The sequence below is a fragment of the Myotis daubentonii genome, chromosome 14 (genome assembly GCF_963259705.1).
Source record: "Myotis daubentonii chromosome 14, mMyoDau2.1, whole genome shotgun sequence".
NCBI lineage: Eukaryota > Metazoa > Chordata > Mammalia > Chiroptera > Vespertilionidae > Myotis > Myotis daubentonii.
In genome coordinates this window covers 58,603,458-58,616,935 of record NC_081853.1, presented here as the reverse complement: position 1 = coordinate 58,616,935, position 13,478 = coordinate 58,603,458, and the positions used below count along the sequence as shown (strand labels likewise).

Below are 13,478 nucleotides of genomic sequence, written 5' to 3'. Positions count from 1 at the left end.
CAGGGAGGGGGCTCAGGGCCTGAGCTCAGGCTATTCCTGGAGCCTGAGTCAGCGCGGGCGAGCGAGCAGGAGGCAGAGGAGTTGCTGCCGTGCCTGTCCAGGCAGCAGCTACGAACCAAATGGGGACACGACGCCCCAGGCTACCGTCCGCCCAGAATCCAGAGTAAACACGAAGGTGGCTCCTCAGGGAGCCCCCGGCCCCTCTTGGTCCATCCGGGGACCAGGCACCAGAGGGTGACAGCAGGGGCCTCCCTCAGGGCAGAGGCTGGGTGTGCAGTTCCCGTGGACGCCCTGCTCACGCTGGACTTTCTGGCCGGAGCACCCCACGTGGCTAAGTGGGAACATCTGGCCTCATCCTGCCTGAGGCAGCAAAGGCTTCCAGCCCACGGCTGGCCCCCCGCTGAGGACACGCAGCCTGTGGGGAGGCGGAAGGCCCCCTCCGCTGCCCAGTGGACCCCATGCAAAGCCAGACACACCAGCTCTCACCAGGGCTTTATTGGTGCGGGAGGACGGAGGAGCCGAGGCAGCATGTTGCTGGTGGGGGCCCGGGCGCGGCCCGCCCTCCCGCCGACAGGCTTGCTGCCTAGAAGCGCAGCCAGAACATGCCGCTGCGGGTCCGGTTGTAGTCGGGGAGCTGCTCAATGGGGCCTGTAGGGATGGGCGGTGTCAGGGCGGGGCGCCTGGCTGGTACAGGGACACCTGGCCCTGCGCCGCACCCAGTTCGGGGCTGCCCAGAGCGGCACAAGGCAGGCTCTGAGGGGAGAGGGGAGAACATCCCGGGGCGCCGAGCCTGTCCCTTCACGCTCGGCCTCTGAGCCCCACCCCGCGTGTCCGTTACCCGGTGGGTGTCGGGCACTGATGGAGGCACCTTGGCAGGGAGTCAGGGAGCTGCTGGGACAGGCTTTCTGAGCAAGAACTCCCTGGCAGCCAGACTATGGGCAGAGCCTCCCGGGGCCTCTGGCTGCTCCCAGTGCAGGCTGGGTGGGGGTGGGGTGGGATGGGGGCGCAGGAAGGGCCCAGGGAGGACAGAGAGCAGGCGGGCAGGTCACTCACCCACTGCAGCCACCGCGGGGCACTGGTCATAGAAGTACTTGGAGCAGACCTCACGCACCGTCTGGGCATCGACCTCCTGCAGCGAAGCGGGCACCCTGACTGACGGGCACTGGGCACCACCCCAGGCAGTCAGGGTGACCCAGCGACCGAGGGCTTCGGCACGGACCTCGGCGCTGCCCCCGGCCCCAAAGGGGAGGGCAGCAGGGCTCGTCCACCCCACAGCCAGGCCTCCGCCTGCCCCTTCCCTCCAGATACGCCAGCCCTGCTGCCCGTAGAAGAGTCAGCCAGGTCCACACTCCAGACCCGCCCCGGCCGTACCGCAATCCTGCTTTCCCACTCGGCCAGGGGGATGCGGCGGCCGTAGGTGAGGAGGCTGCGTCCGATGTCCTCACACACAGGAGTGGTGCCTGCGAGGGGGAGAGGAGGAGGAGGGGGGAGGCTCCAGGTCCACCCCGTCCATCGGGACCAGGCACACGCCCACTCCAGCTGCTGGCTGACCCCCGAACCCTTGTCTGACCCAGCCGGCCACCCTCCCTCTACAACCGCCTGTCGCTGTGGTAATGGCCGCCCCCGGCCCAGCCCCCTGTATCTGGAGCCCGGCTGCTGTGGGCTATGGTGCGACTAGTTTCCCTCCAGTCTCGGGTAGGAACGGGGCCCCCTGGGCTGTCACCGCCAGGAAGCCGCCCCCACGGGCGCAGGGCTCACCGTCCAGGTGGGACACCAGGGCGTTCCTGAGCAGGTTCCTGCCCCGGCGCACGTCGCTCTCCGTGGCGCTGGTGCACAGGCGCATCCTGGGGGGGGGGGGGGTCACTGAGAGGTGCTGCTCAGCCCCCCCTGCCCCAGGCCCCCAGGCCCCCAGCGCTGCGCTCACCACTGGCCTTGCAGGAAGAACACCATGTCGTCGATGCTCATGCGCTCGCAGACGAAGTGCGCGCCCAGCAGGCCCGTCTCCGCGTAGCAGATGCTGAAGGCCTGGAAGCTCTGGCACAGCCTGTTGGCCGCGGCGACGGAGGCCAGCGGGCTGGACAGGTGCTGCCGGCCAGGCGGTCAGGCCAGGCGGTCAGCAGCACCCACGGCGGCCACACCGCCCACAGGGCCGTGCGGCCCGTCCCAGACCCTCTCCTCCGAGACCCGGCCCCACGCCCACCGGCACTCACCACGCCGCCGCCGTACGTGCAGTCGTAGTGGCCGATCATGGCGTTGGCCACTTGGAGGGCCACGTTGTCCGGGTTGGCCCAGCCAGGCCCCTCCACGGCAATGGCCACATGGGCCAAAGGCAGGGCATCGTCGCGGTGGGAAATCTGAAACGGGCACGGCAAGACTGAGGGACGCCCGCCGGCCCGGGCGACCGAGGGTGCCAGGAGGCTGAGGGGGGCGCAAATGTGAGCGTGTGCTTGTGAGGCAGCCGGGCCCTGCCCACCTGCTGAGGCATCTCCGTGTGCACGAGGGTCCCTCCTCCCAGGAGCCGGCGAGAGCATGGCCCTGCCCACCAGGCAGCCTACCTGGCTGCCAGTGAAGCGGCACGGAGCGAGCGTGGGCACAGCGTCCTCGGCGTACGTCCCAGAGATGCCGCTGAAGTGCTTCTGGGCGAGGTCCAGCAGCTGCCGGTGCTCCACCCCTGCGAGACAGCGTGTCACCGCCGCCGGGCGCGGGCACAGGGCCGGACAGCGTGTCACCGCCGCCGGGCGCGGGCACAGGGCCGGACAGCGTGTCACCGCCGCCGGGCGCGGGCACAGGGCCGGACAGCGTGTCACCGCCGCCGGGCGCGGGCAGAGGGCCGGACAGCGTGTCACCGCCGCCGGGCGCGGGCACAGGGACGGACAGCGTGTCACTGCCGCCGGGCGCGGGCAGAGGGCCGGACAGCGTGTCACCGCCGCCGCCGGGCGCAGGCGGAGGGCCGGACAGCGTGTCACCGCCGCCGGGCGTGGGCGGAGGGCCGGACAGCATGTCACCGCCGCCGGGCGCGGGCACAGGGCACCAAAACGTGACATGGGACAGGGTGAGGGGAGATCCCCGTGGACAGGCTCTGCCTCAGGCAGGGTGGGCACCTCAGGATGGCACAGCATGGCGCACAGCACCAAAGGAAAGCTGAGCCTAAAATCGGTCCTTGTGGTGCCTTCTCACCTGCACCGAGGACGAGACGGGCTCCAGGGCACAAGCCACCTGTCCTGCCTTGTGCCCCTCACCTTCCCCTCACACAGACCCTGGTGCTGCCCTGGGAGGGTGGCAGGCGACAAGCACACAGAGGTGGTGCTGCAGTGCGTGACTAGCTCTGGGGTCCCCGGGCTGGAGCACTTCCTGGTACGTTACAAACCCAGGCCCATGGGGCCTGCGGGGCCCCTCCCTCAGGAGGCCTTGCTGTCAGTGCCTCAGCGCGGGGCGGGCAGCCGCCCCAACAGCACAGCCTCCAGCAGCTGCCTCCCCTCCTCCCCGAGCTCAGGTTCCACTGGACCCAGCCGGGTCTGGCCCGCCAGCAGCTCCCACTGCCCTTGGTCCCCAGGTTCCCGGGCCCGAAGCCATCAACAGGCTCTCCTGTCAGCCTTCTGTGCACCCCGCTGCGAAGACCACAGCTGGGGGGCGTCCCTGCCCCGCCCAGGCCTCCATCAGTTTCCATCTGCTTCTTACCCTGGCTCCCGCCACCTCCCAGCGGCACCGGGACAGCCCCTCCCTGGTCGGCCGGCCTCTGCGCTGGCCCCAATGGCGGCAGGACAAGCCTACACCACATGACGCTGCCCAGCCCTCTCTGCTCAGGCGCCCCCTCCTGCCATTCTCCAGGCCTCTGCTGACAGCACCCGCTCCCAAAGCAGCCCAGCCTCCAGCTCCGAGTCCCCACAACCCGCCTTCCTCCCCAGGCACCTCCCCGCCGCCTCCTGATGCCACCACCGCCTGCGGGGCCGAGGCTGGCCTCTCCCACCAGCCTCCGGACTGGGCCTCCGAGACCAGGTGGGGCTGAGGGGGTGCGGCGCCGTGTGGCGGCCCAGGCAGAACCCTACTCCATCTCAGAGACGGACGGAGGCTGCTCCCCTGGGGGGCGGGGAGGACGACGGGGTCCCCAGGAGTGGAAGATGACCCCCGTTCAGAACAGGAGACCTGGGCCCTGGTGACCAAGGCCGGGCCGACCCACCACCACCACAGGGCTTGGCCGAGCTCAGCACTCACCTCCCGCCGCCGCCAGCACCATGCGAGGGGCCTTGTAATGCTGGCTGAGGAACTCCGTCAGGTCGGCACGAGACAGCTTCCTGCAAGACACACGGTCAGGGGCTCAGCGCCTCCCCCAACCCGGCCCACACAAAAGGGGGCTGAGGAGCAGCCAAGCAGACGGCTTCTCACTGCTCGATCCCTTCCCCATCCCTGCCCCCACCCCTCCGGGACCCAGAGGGCAGCCCTTGCCTGGCCCAGGACAGGCTCAGAGGCCTCTGTGAGGAGGGTGAGCTGACCCGGTGGGCTCGCAGGGCAGCACAGAGCTCTCCCACCACAGGACGGAAGCCCTCAGACGGGGCACCCACACACTCCCTCCCTCGGGCTGTCAGGGCAGGAAACATCCTGCAATCAAGGCCGGATTCCAGCAGAGAGCACACGGGAACAGAAGAGGCACAGGGCCGCACAGGCAGGCAGCCAGGCCGGAGGGGTAATGACGTCCGCCACAGGCCCAGCCGGCTCCCACCTGACGTTGTCGCTGGGCCCCTCCACGGGCTGGGCGAGAGGCGTGCCCTGGAAGGCGGTGGCGTGCAGGTAGTCGAAGGCCACATCCCGCAGGGACGCGTCGCTCTCCTGCAGCTCCCGCAGGATCACGTCCCGCTCCTTCTCGATCTGCGAGTCCTCCAGGCTGCAGTTCTGCACGACGTCCGCCAGCAGCTCCACAGCTGGGGAAGGACCGGTGTGGGCACGGGTGGGCCACTGGAGACCACAGCAGCACACGGCCCCAGGCCTGGCCCCCGGCTGCCCTGTGGCCAGGCCACACTCCAGGGCAGCCCCGTTCTGCGGCCAGGCCAGGGGCTCCTGGTGCCAGTCCCTGCACCTCTGGAGGGCCCTTTCCGCCCGCCACCCGAGGCGCTACCTTTCGGCAGGTCCTGGGACAGCGCCTTGATGTAGTAAGCCGTGTGCTCCCGGGTGGTGTAGGCACTCAGATGGGCCCCCATGCTCTCCACCTCCTTCTCCAAGGCATTGCCAGGCCGGTTCTTTGTTCCCTGAGCCAGACACCAGCGGCACCGTCAGGAGCCGCCTGAGCGCCCAGGACCCCCAGCTCCGCAGACTGACGTCGCAGCAGAAGCAGTGCCTTCGGCAAGGAGCACGGGGTGCTGGGCCCAGGATCTGTGCCTCCAGCACTAAGCCGGCTCTGCGCTGAGGCCACAGCAACACGGCAACAGCGCGGAGACAGCCAGGGGCCAGGGGAAGGGCGGGGCCCAAACGAGTGTCCTGAACCCAGAGTGCCCTCAGCAGTCTGGCCTTACAGCACCCGTCCCCTTACCAACAGGCAGGCCCAGGTAAGCTCACACCTGCGTCGGGTAACCCTGCCCCTACCTACTCCCCCCACACCAGTCACATGACTGTGTAGTGCCTGTCCTGTGTGTGTGTGTTAACATCTGCACAGCTCCGGCCGGGCAGCTCAGTCGGTTAGAGCTTCGTCCCGATACATCAAGGTTGTGGGTTTGATTCCCAATCAGGGGACACACAGGAGGCAACCGATCGCCATTTCTCTTATCCACGTTTCTCTCTAAAATCAATAAAAACGTATCCTCAGGTGAGAACAAAAATACCCACCAGTAATCACACAAACAAGAGGAATACCATCATGGGTAGCTTCCTCTCAAATCCAGAAATAGAAACGAGCCCTGGCCGGTGTGGCTCTGTGGATGGAGCGTGGCCTGCGGACTGAGGGGTGCCGGGTTCGCTGCCGGTCAAGGGCACAAGCCTGGCTTGTGGAGTCGATCCCCAGTAGGGGGCGAGCGGGAGGCAGCTGATCAGTGATTCTCACCATTGATGTTTCTTTCTCTCTCTCTCTCTCCCTTCCTCTCTGTAATCAACAAAATTTAAAAAAAGAAAAAATCCATGCCTAAGTCAGTTGTTCAGTGGTTAGAGCACTGGCCCGCAGGCCAAAGGGTCTTGGGCTTGCTCCTCAGTCAAGGGCACGTATCCCTGGGGTGCAGGTTCGATCCCCAGCCTGACTGAGGCACATACGGGAGGCAACCCATTGATGTGTCTCTCACTGATGTTCTCTCCCGCCCACCCCTCTCTGCAAATCCACTGGAAAAACACCCTCCGAGGAGGCTTAACAGAAAAGGTCCCCGCACACCTGTGCCACTGCAGCTGGCTAGCTGCCCATCCGTCTCCGCCTCCATCTCCCCACTCATTTAAGAATGTCAGTCTCGTCTGTGCCAACCTGGGCTGGCTGAGGGCTGCAGTGGGGACTGTCCCACCCTCGAGACCCGGAGATGCCCAGGGAGCCCGCAGGCAGAGCACCGCACAGAAGGCTTGCTCAGCCCAGCCCGGGTCACCACACGCCCACGGCTGCTCCAGTCGGGACTCGCACGCCAGGCCCGGCCTCGGGGGCGGAGGGCCCCTGTGGCTCCCGAGGGTCTCTGACTCTGGGGCCTGTGCAGGGCTCACCGGACAGGTGCTCACAGGCCAGAGGCCGCCCCAGCTGGGGAGGCGGCTTCCCCCCGGGCCGGGAGAGGCGGACGGCGGGAGCTCACCTTGAAAGCCAGATGCTCCACAAAGTAGCCCGCCCCGTTGTTCTTCTCGTTCTCGTACCGGCTGCCAACATCAATCCACACCCCGACCTGGATAAGAAGGAACACACCGCTCCAGCCCCACGTACACCCCACCCAGGCTGACAGCAAAGCCCAGGACCCCCACCCACACAGGCTGAGGTTGAGGCTCACAGTCCCAGAGTGGGGACCGCTGTCTCCAAGCAGGGCCACTGTGCCTGGAGGTGCCCAGAGCACCCAGGGCTGAAGGACCAGCCACGCTGCATCGCCTCCCCCGCCTGTGCTTCTGCCTGGTCAGCAAGGGCTCCCACAGCAGTCCCTAACGGCCCGCCACCCGACCACGTCGCCACCCGGCCCCGTCGCCACCCGGTCCCGTCGCTATAGGCAACGCTGAGGCTCGCTCTTGACTTTCAGGGGATTGTTTTCTAGGAAGCAGCACATCTGCAAACAGCCCACTCTCTTTCCTGACAACGACCCTCTGCCCGCGGCGAGCTCCTCTCACTGATGAGGCCGCAGGCGAGACGCCGGGCGTTTATATTGAGGAAGCACCTTCATTCACACTTAACGGAAGTTTGAAATCGGACCCGAGCACTGAACACGCCAAGTGTCCCTGACGCCCAGTGAGAGGCTCTTACAATTCCTGCGTAGCCTCCTGCGCTGGAAACAAACCGCGCCCCCCCCCCCCCCCCCACAGGATCACACAAGCTTCGTCTTTTAATTTACTATTCGTTCCGAGTTGATTTAAATTACATCCTGGCCTAGCTGGTTTGCTCAGTGGATAGAGCGGTCAGCCTGCAGACTGAAGGGTCCCAGGGTCACGATCCTTCTGGTCAGGGGCACATGCCTGGGATTCGGGCTCGGTTCCCAGTAGGGGGCAGCGTGCAGGAGGCAGCCAATCAATGATTCTCTCATCATGGACGTTTCTATCTCTTCCTTCCTCTCTGAAGTCAATAAAAATATATTTCAAAAAATTCTCACATCTACTTTCCTGAGATATTGATGTGCAACCATATGTCCTAAATTCTTAGATGAACATCTATTTCCCTTGACATCTTGGAAAGAGGCATTTTAAAGTCCGTGGTATCCTTTGACTACAACTGCAGCACCTCTCTCTGGCTTTCTCCTTACAATCTAGAGCAGTGGTTCTCAACCTTGGCTGCACAGTAGAATCACCTGGGAATCTTTTTTTTTTTTTTTAAATACATTTTATTGATTTTTTACTGGGAAGAAGGGAGAGGGATAGAGTTAGAAACAAACATCGATCAGCTGCCTCCTGTACACCCCCCACTGGGGATGTGCCCGCAACCAAGGTACATGCCCTTGACCGGAATCGAACCCGGGACCCTTCAGTCCGCAGACCGACACTCTACCCACTGAGCCAAACCAGTTAGGGCACCTGGGAAGCTTTTTAAAATCCTGACTTCTGGGCCTCATCCTCCGGAAATTCTGTTTCTTTGTTACTAATGTGGTGGCCCCACCCCACAACAAAGAAACAGAATTTCCAGAGGACGAGGCCCAGAAATCAGGATTTTAAAAAGATTCCCAGGTGATTCTACTGTGCAGCCAAGGTTGAGAACCACTGATCTAGAGCATCTTCTAGCACATGAAATACTAGGTGTACCAGTTAATAATGCGGACTTTTTTCAATAGAAGGAGCTACACATATGATGATACATATGTGATTTGATATGTATGCTATTTTGTTGTATTGACAGCAAGCTTCAAAACTTCATATGTCAAATTTTCTGAAGGTATTAACATCATAGACATTTTTACAGTTAAAAATGTCGAATTTTGGGAAGTTTTAATTCATTATTTTGAAGTAAAGTGCTGCTGAAAGTGATCGTATACTTCGGGAAGCTTATGGTGAACATGCTCCATCTCAAGATACCTGTGAACGCTGGTTTAAACGCTTTAAAAATGATGAATTCGATGTGAAAGACAAAGAATGTCCAGGTCAACCGAAAAAGTTTGAAGACCAACAGACAAGCATTATTGGGTGAAGATGCGTGTCAAACTCAAAAACAACTTGCAGAAAGATGAAACGTTGCTCAGCAAACAATTTCCGATCGTTCACAAGCAACGGGAACGATTTTAAAGGAAGGAAAACGGAGCCACTGTTCTCAAAACTGCCTGGTACGGGCACAAGAACAGGCATGTAGATCAATGGAATAGAATAGAGAGCCCAGAAATCGGCCCGAGCCAATATGCTCAATTAATATTTGACAAAGGAGGCAAGAACATACAATGGAGCCAAGATAGTCTTTTCAATAAATGGTGTTGGGAAAATTGGACAGATATATGCAAAAAAATGAAACTAGACCACCAACTTACACCATACACAAAAATAAACTCAAAATGGATAAAGGACTGAAATGTACGACAGGAAACCATAAAAATTCTAGAAGAATCCAAAGGAAAACGGGTGCCACATTGAAAGACAAATGGAAAACCGAAAAGTCATCAGTGAAATGTTGCTTCAACTACACGAAAGAGTCTTTTTTGCATCGAACTGTGACTGGCGATGAAAAGTGGATTTATTTTGAGAATCCCAAACGCACAGAATCATGGGTTGATCCAGGTCAACCATCAACATCGACTGCAAGGCCAAATCGCTTCGGAAAGAAGACAATGCTCTGCGTTTGGTGGGACCAGGAAGGTGTGGTGTATCATGAGCTTCTCAAACCAGGTGAAACTGTTAATACTGATCGCCACCGACAACAAATAATCAATGTGAACCATGCTGTGATCGTGAAACGACCAGAACATGCCAGAAGACACGGCAAAGTAATTTTGCTTCATGATGATGCACCATCACACACTTCAAACCAGTTAAAGACACGTTAACTGGTATTCACCCCCCGTATTCACCAGACCTTGTGCCTTCAGATGACCACTTGTTCCGATCGATGGCACATGTACTTTCTGAGCAGCACCTCACAACGTACGAAGACGTGGAAAATTGGGTCTCCGAATGGTCTGCCTCAAAAAATAAAAGTTCTACTGAGACAGTCTCCACAAATTACCTGAGAGATGGGGGAATGTGTAGCTAGCGATGGACATTACTTTGAATAAAGCACTTTTGATGTTTCTCTTGGAATTATTGTTTTCTTTGATTACTGAATCCACATTATTAACCGGTAAATAGTAAATAGTCAATCCGCATTATTAACCGGCAAAGGGTCAATCCGAATTATTAACCAGTACCGGTTAATATTGCGGATACCAGTTAGTAATGTGGATTAACCATTTACCGGTTAATAATGCGGATTTTGTCATCAAAGAAAACAGGATAATTTCAAGACAAACATCAAAAGTGCTTCGTTCAAAGTAATGTCCATCGCTAGCTACACATTCCCCCATCTCTCAGGTGATTGGTGGAGACCGTCTCAATAGAACTTTTCTTGTTTTGAGGCAGACCATTCAGAGACCCGATTTCCCACGTCTCCGTACGCTGTGAAGTGCTGCTCAGAAAGTGCGTGTGCCCTCGATCGGAACGAGTGGTCATCTGAAGGCGCGATACAACAAGATAGCAGACATACCGAACCGTATCTATATCAACACGTGTGTCGCTCCACCTGTGGGGAAAAATCCGCATTGTTACCCGGTCCACCTGGGCCAGCCGTCTCTGCTGGGCCTCCCAGGCGCTGGCTGGCTGGCTGGCGCAGGTGCCTGTGATAAGGAAGTTGCCCTTTGTCTTGTACCAACATCACACGGGGCATCAACTGTTCCTGAACCGAAAGCTTTTGCCAATGAAACCTCTGCGCCCTGAGTGTGGGGTGGGGAGAGGGAGGAGGACTCCTTCCTGAGAAATCCCCGCCGACGCCTGCATCCGGGCCAGATTTCTGCCCTGGAGTCAAATGCGAGGCTTTGCGTTTTTGTGGAGAATCATCCATTTCGCTAGAATCCCAAACGCCTTTCGCGTGCAATGCACTCCCCGTCTGCCGGGAGGTGACGGCCTGACGTCCCCGAACCCCACTGTCCCCACTGTCCCCCTGGGGCTGCGGGGGAGGCTTGGCCTCCTGCGTGGCAGGCGTCACCTACGAAATGCGTGTTGGGAGGGGGCTGCCCCCGCCCCCGAGGGCAGGGGGGGCTGCAGTCGGGACCCAAACCCAGAGGCCTGAGCCCAAGGTCACCCCCACACACACGGGAAGACCCCCGCCCCGGCCGCGGGCACTCACCGTGCAGGTGGGCTGCGAGGTCTGCTCCGAGGCCACGCGCAGGCCGTTGTCCAGCTGGCTCACCTGCGTCTCGGGCACGCGCTGCAGGGCCTGCGCGAAGGTGGCCGTGCTCCGCAGGGCGGGCGGCTGCAGCAGGGCCGCGGGCTGCAAGCGGGCGGCGGGGCCGAGGCTGGGTCCGGGCCTCGCTCCTCGGCTGCCCGACCCGCAGGGGGTCCCCGTCCCCGCCCCGCGGCAGCCGCGAGGCCGCCATCCCCAGCCCATCCCCGCCCTGGGCCGTGACCTTCCCGCGGCCCTGACCCCGCGACCTCCCCGATCCCCACGCGCCGCCCTAGCAGCCCGCCCCCCGTCCGCGTCCCGGAGCCCCGCGCGCCAGTCCCGCGCCCCCGCCGCCCCCTCACCGATCGGCGGGCGCGCAGCAGCACTCGAGCCCCAGCGCCGGCCGCCCGGCAGACCGCGGACGCCGCCATCTTCCAGTCCCGTCGGCCCGGCCGCGCCGCGCATGCGCAGAGCGACGCGGCGGCCCGAGGCGCAGGCGCAGTCCCGCCACCCGGCGCGCGGCCGCCCCCTGGCGGAAGCCGCGGACTCACCCGCCGGCCCGGCCGCCCCCGTCCGCCGCGAGCCCGGCACGAAGGGGCACGGCTGAGAGCCCGGGTTTGTTTCTTCATAAAAGAATGAAGCGGCCGCGGCGCGGGGAGGATCTGACCGAGTGTTGGTCGCTCAGGAAAAGGGGCGGCTGAGATGGTTTGTGCAAAGGATTCCTGTTTGGAGAGCAACTCGCACGCGCCCTTCCCATCGGCTCCCGTCGCCGCTCCCGTCTCCTCCCAGGCCCGAGTGGCAGCATCCTTTTTATCTTATTTCAATTTTATTTTTTAAATATATTTTATTGATTTTTCACAGAGAGGAAGGGAGAGAGATAGTCAGAAATATCGATGAGAGAGAAACATCGATCAGTGCCTCCTGCACGCCCCCTACTGGGGATGTGCCCGCAACCCAGGCACATGCTCCTGACCGGAATCGAACCCGGGACCCCTCAGTCCGCAGGCCGGCGCTCCATCCACTGAGCCACACCGGTTAGGGCTTATTTTCATGTTTAAGTCCTCACCCGAGGATGGTTTTCATTGACTTAAGAGAGAGGAAAGGAGAGAAAGAGGCATCAATCGGTTGCCTCCCTTACGTGTCCCTGCAACCTGGGTCCGCGCCCTGACGCAGACTCGAACCCACAACCGACGGGATGGTGCTCCCACCACCCGAGCCGCCCGGGCCAGGACCGCTGGCAGCATCCTTGAAGCCCGGCTCCCGCCCGCAGGGGGTGGAGGGTGTGGGGAGGGGAAATTCTACCCCCCCAGACCCCCGTCCCCCCGAGAATTTGGCCAAGTCCACGGGAAGCAGATGAGCAAGAGAAAAGCAGGTTCCGTTTCCGCTGCCTGGAACCCCAGAAACATGAGTCAGAGACAGGATGAGGAAGTGGGTGAGCGGCTGAGCCCAGGCCGCGGGGCACCCCGAGGGGGGCCCCCTGAACCCACAGAGGCCATGCCGTCTGTCCGTGATGCTCCCTCCTCTCGGCCTGCGCCCCCGCCCAGCTGCGAAGAGGGTTCGAGTGCCGGCCTCTGGGTCGAACACCGTTTGTCTGTCGCTGCCGTCACAAACCTCCAGACCAGTGGCTGAGAATCACACACGTTTACTGTCTCAGCTCACGAGGCCCGAAGTCCAACACGGATGCCACTGGGCGGGCGGCAAGGCGCCGGCAGGGCGCGTCCCTCCCGGAGGCTCAAGCATCCTTGGCCATCAGGCCGGTGACAGAGTTCAGACCCCGTGTGTTGGGAGCCATTAGAAATATTGGCTTAGACAAAGCCATCTTAAAAACTATGTTTCTGGTTCCTCCAGAAACTCCTAATTACCAGAAACCACCTGTGTCTTGCCAATTGGCCAGCAGTTAAAGATAAACTACCCTCACACAGCCGCTAAATCACACATCCCCACTGATAAACACACAGCCATCCGGAGCCTGCTAAAGCACACATCTCCGCTGATAAGCACAGCCATCAGGAGCCTAATAAATCTCTAGTAATAGGTTACTGCCCATAGACCCCTTTACCCACCCCCCTTCCCTAAAACAGTATATATCCTGCCATTGTGAGAATAAAGTTGGAGGCTTGATCAGAATCCTGTCTTGCCTCCATTCCTTCTTGTCCCTTGTTTGTCTCATTCTCCTAGGGTGTCTCTTGGTTCCCCCGTTGTTGTCCCGCGGGTCGGGACAGTCTGGCGCCCAACGTGGCAACTTGGGGACCCCCTGCGAGAACGTCTGCTTGAAGCGCCTGGCCAGGCACCCCTTAGAGTCGCCGCGCAGTATTGACTCCCGAGTGAAGACTCGGCATCTGGATCGCCACGGTTTCGCCCGCCCGTGAGACAGATCGTTGTGAAGGTAAGCAGACGAAACTTTTCAAACAAGAATTTCAAAATACCTCTTGAGAGCCTTCACCCTCTTTGGCTGGCCCTTTTAGTTTTCCTGATCTCCCTCCAGTCCACTAATAAGCAC

General features: G+C 60.9%; 1 protein-coding gene across 1 annotated transcript; it reads right to left on the bottom strand.

The window, feature by feature from the left end:
- Nucleotides 1-480: 480 nt before the first annotated feature.
- LOC132215884 (cytochrome b-c1 complex subunit 1, mitochondrial) lies at nt 481-11,499 on the bottom strand. Its single transcript, XM_059664812.1, has 13 exons — nt 11,341-11,499; nt 10,943-11,086; nt 6,747-6,833; nt 5,111-5,240; nt 4,718-4,916; nt 4,213-4,292; nt 2,556-2,671; nt 2,211-2,354; nt 1,925-2,085; nt 1,759-1,844; nt 1,372-1,460; nt 1,054-1,129; nt 481-648 (listed from the first exon to the last, which is right to left on the bottom strand). Exons 1-13 carry the CDS (start codon nt 11,407-11,409, stop codon nt 584-586), a joined length of 1,446 nt encoding a protein of 481 aa, XP_059520795.1. The 5' UTR covers nt 11,410-11,499; the 3' UTR covers nt 481-583.
- Between the last annotated feature and the right edge of the window lie 1,979 nt (nt 11,500-13,478).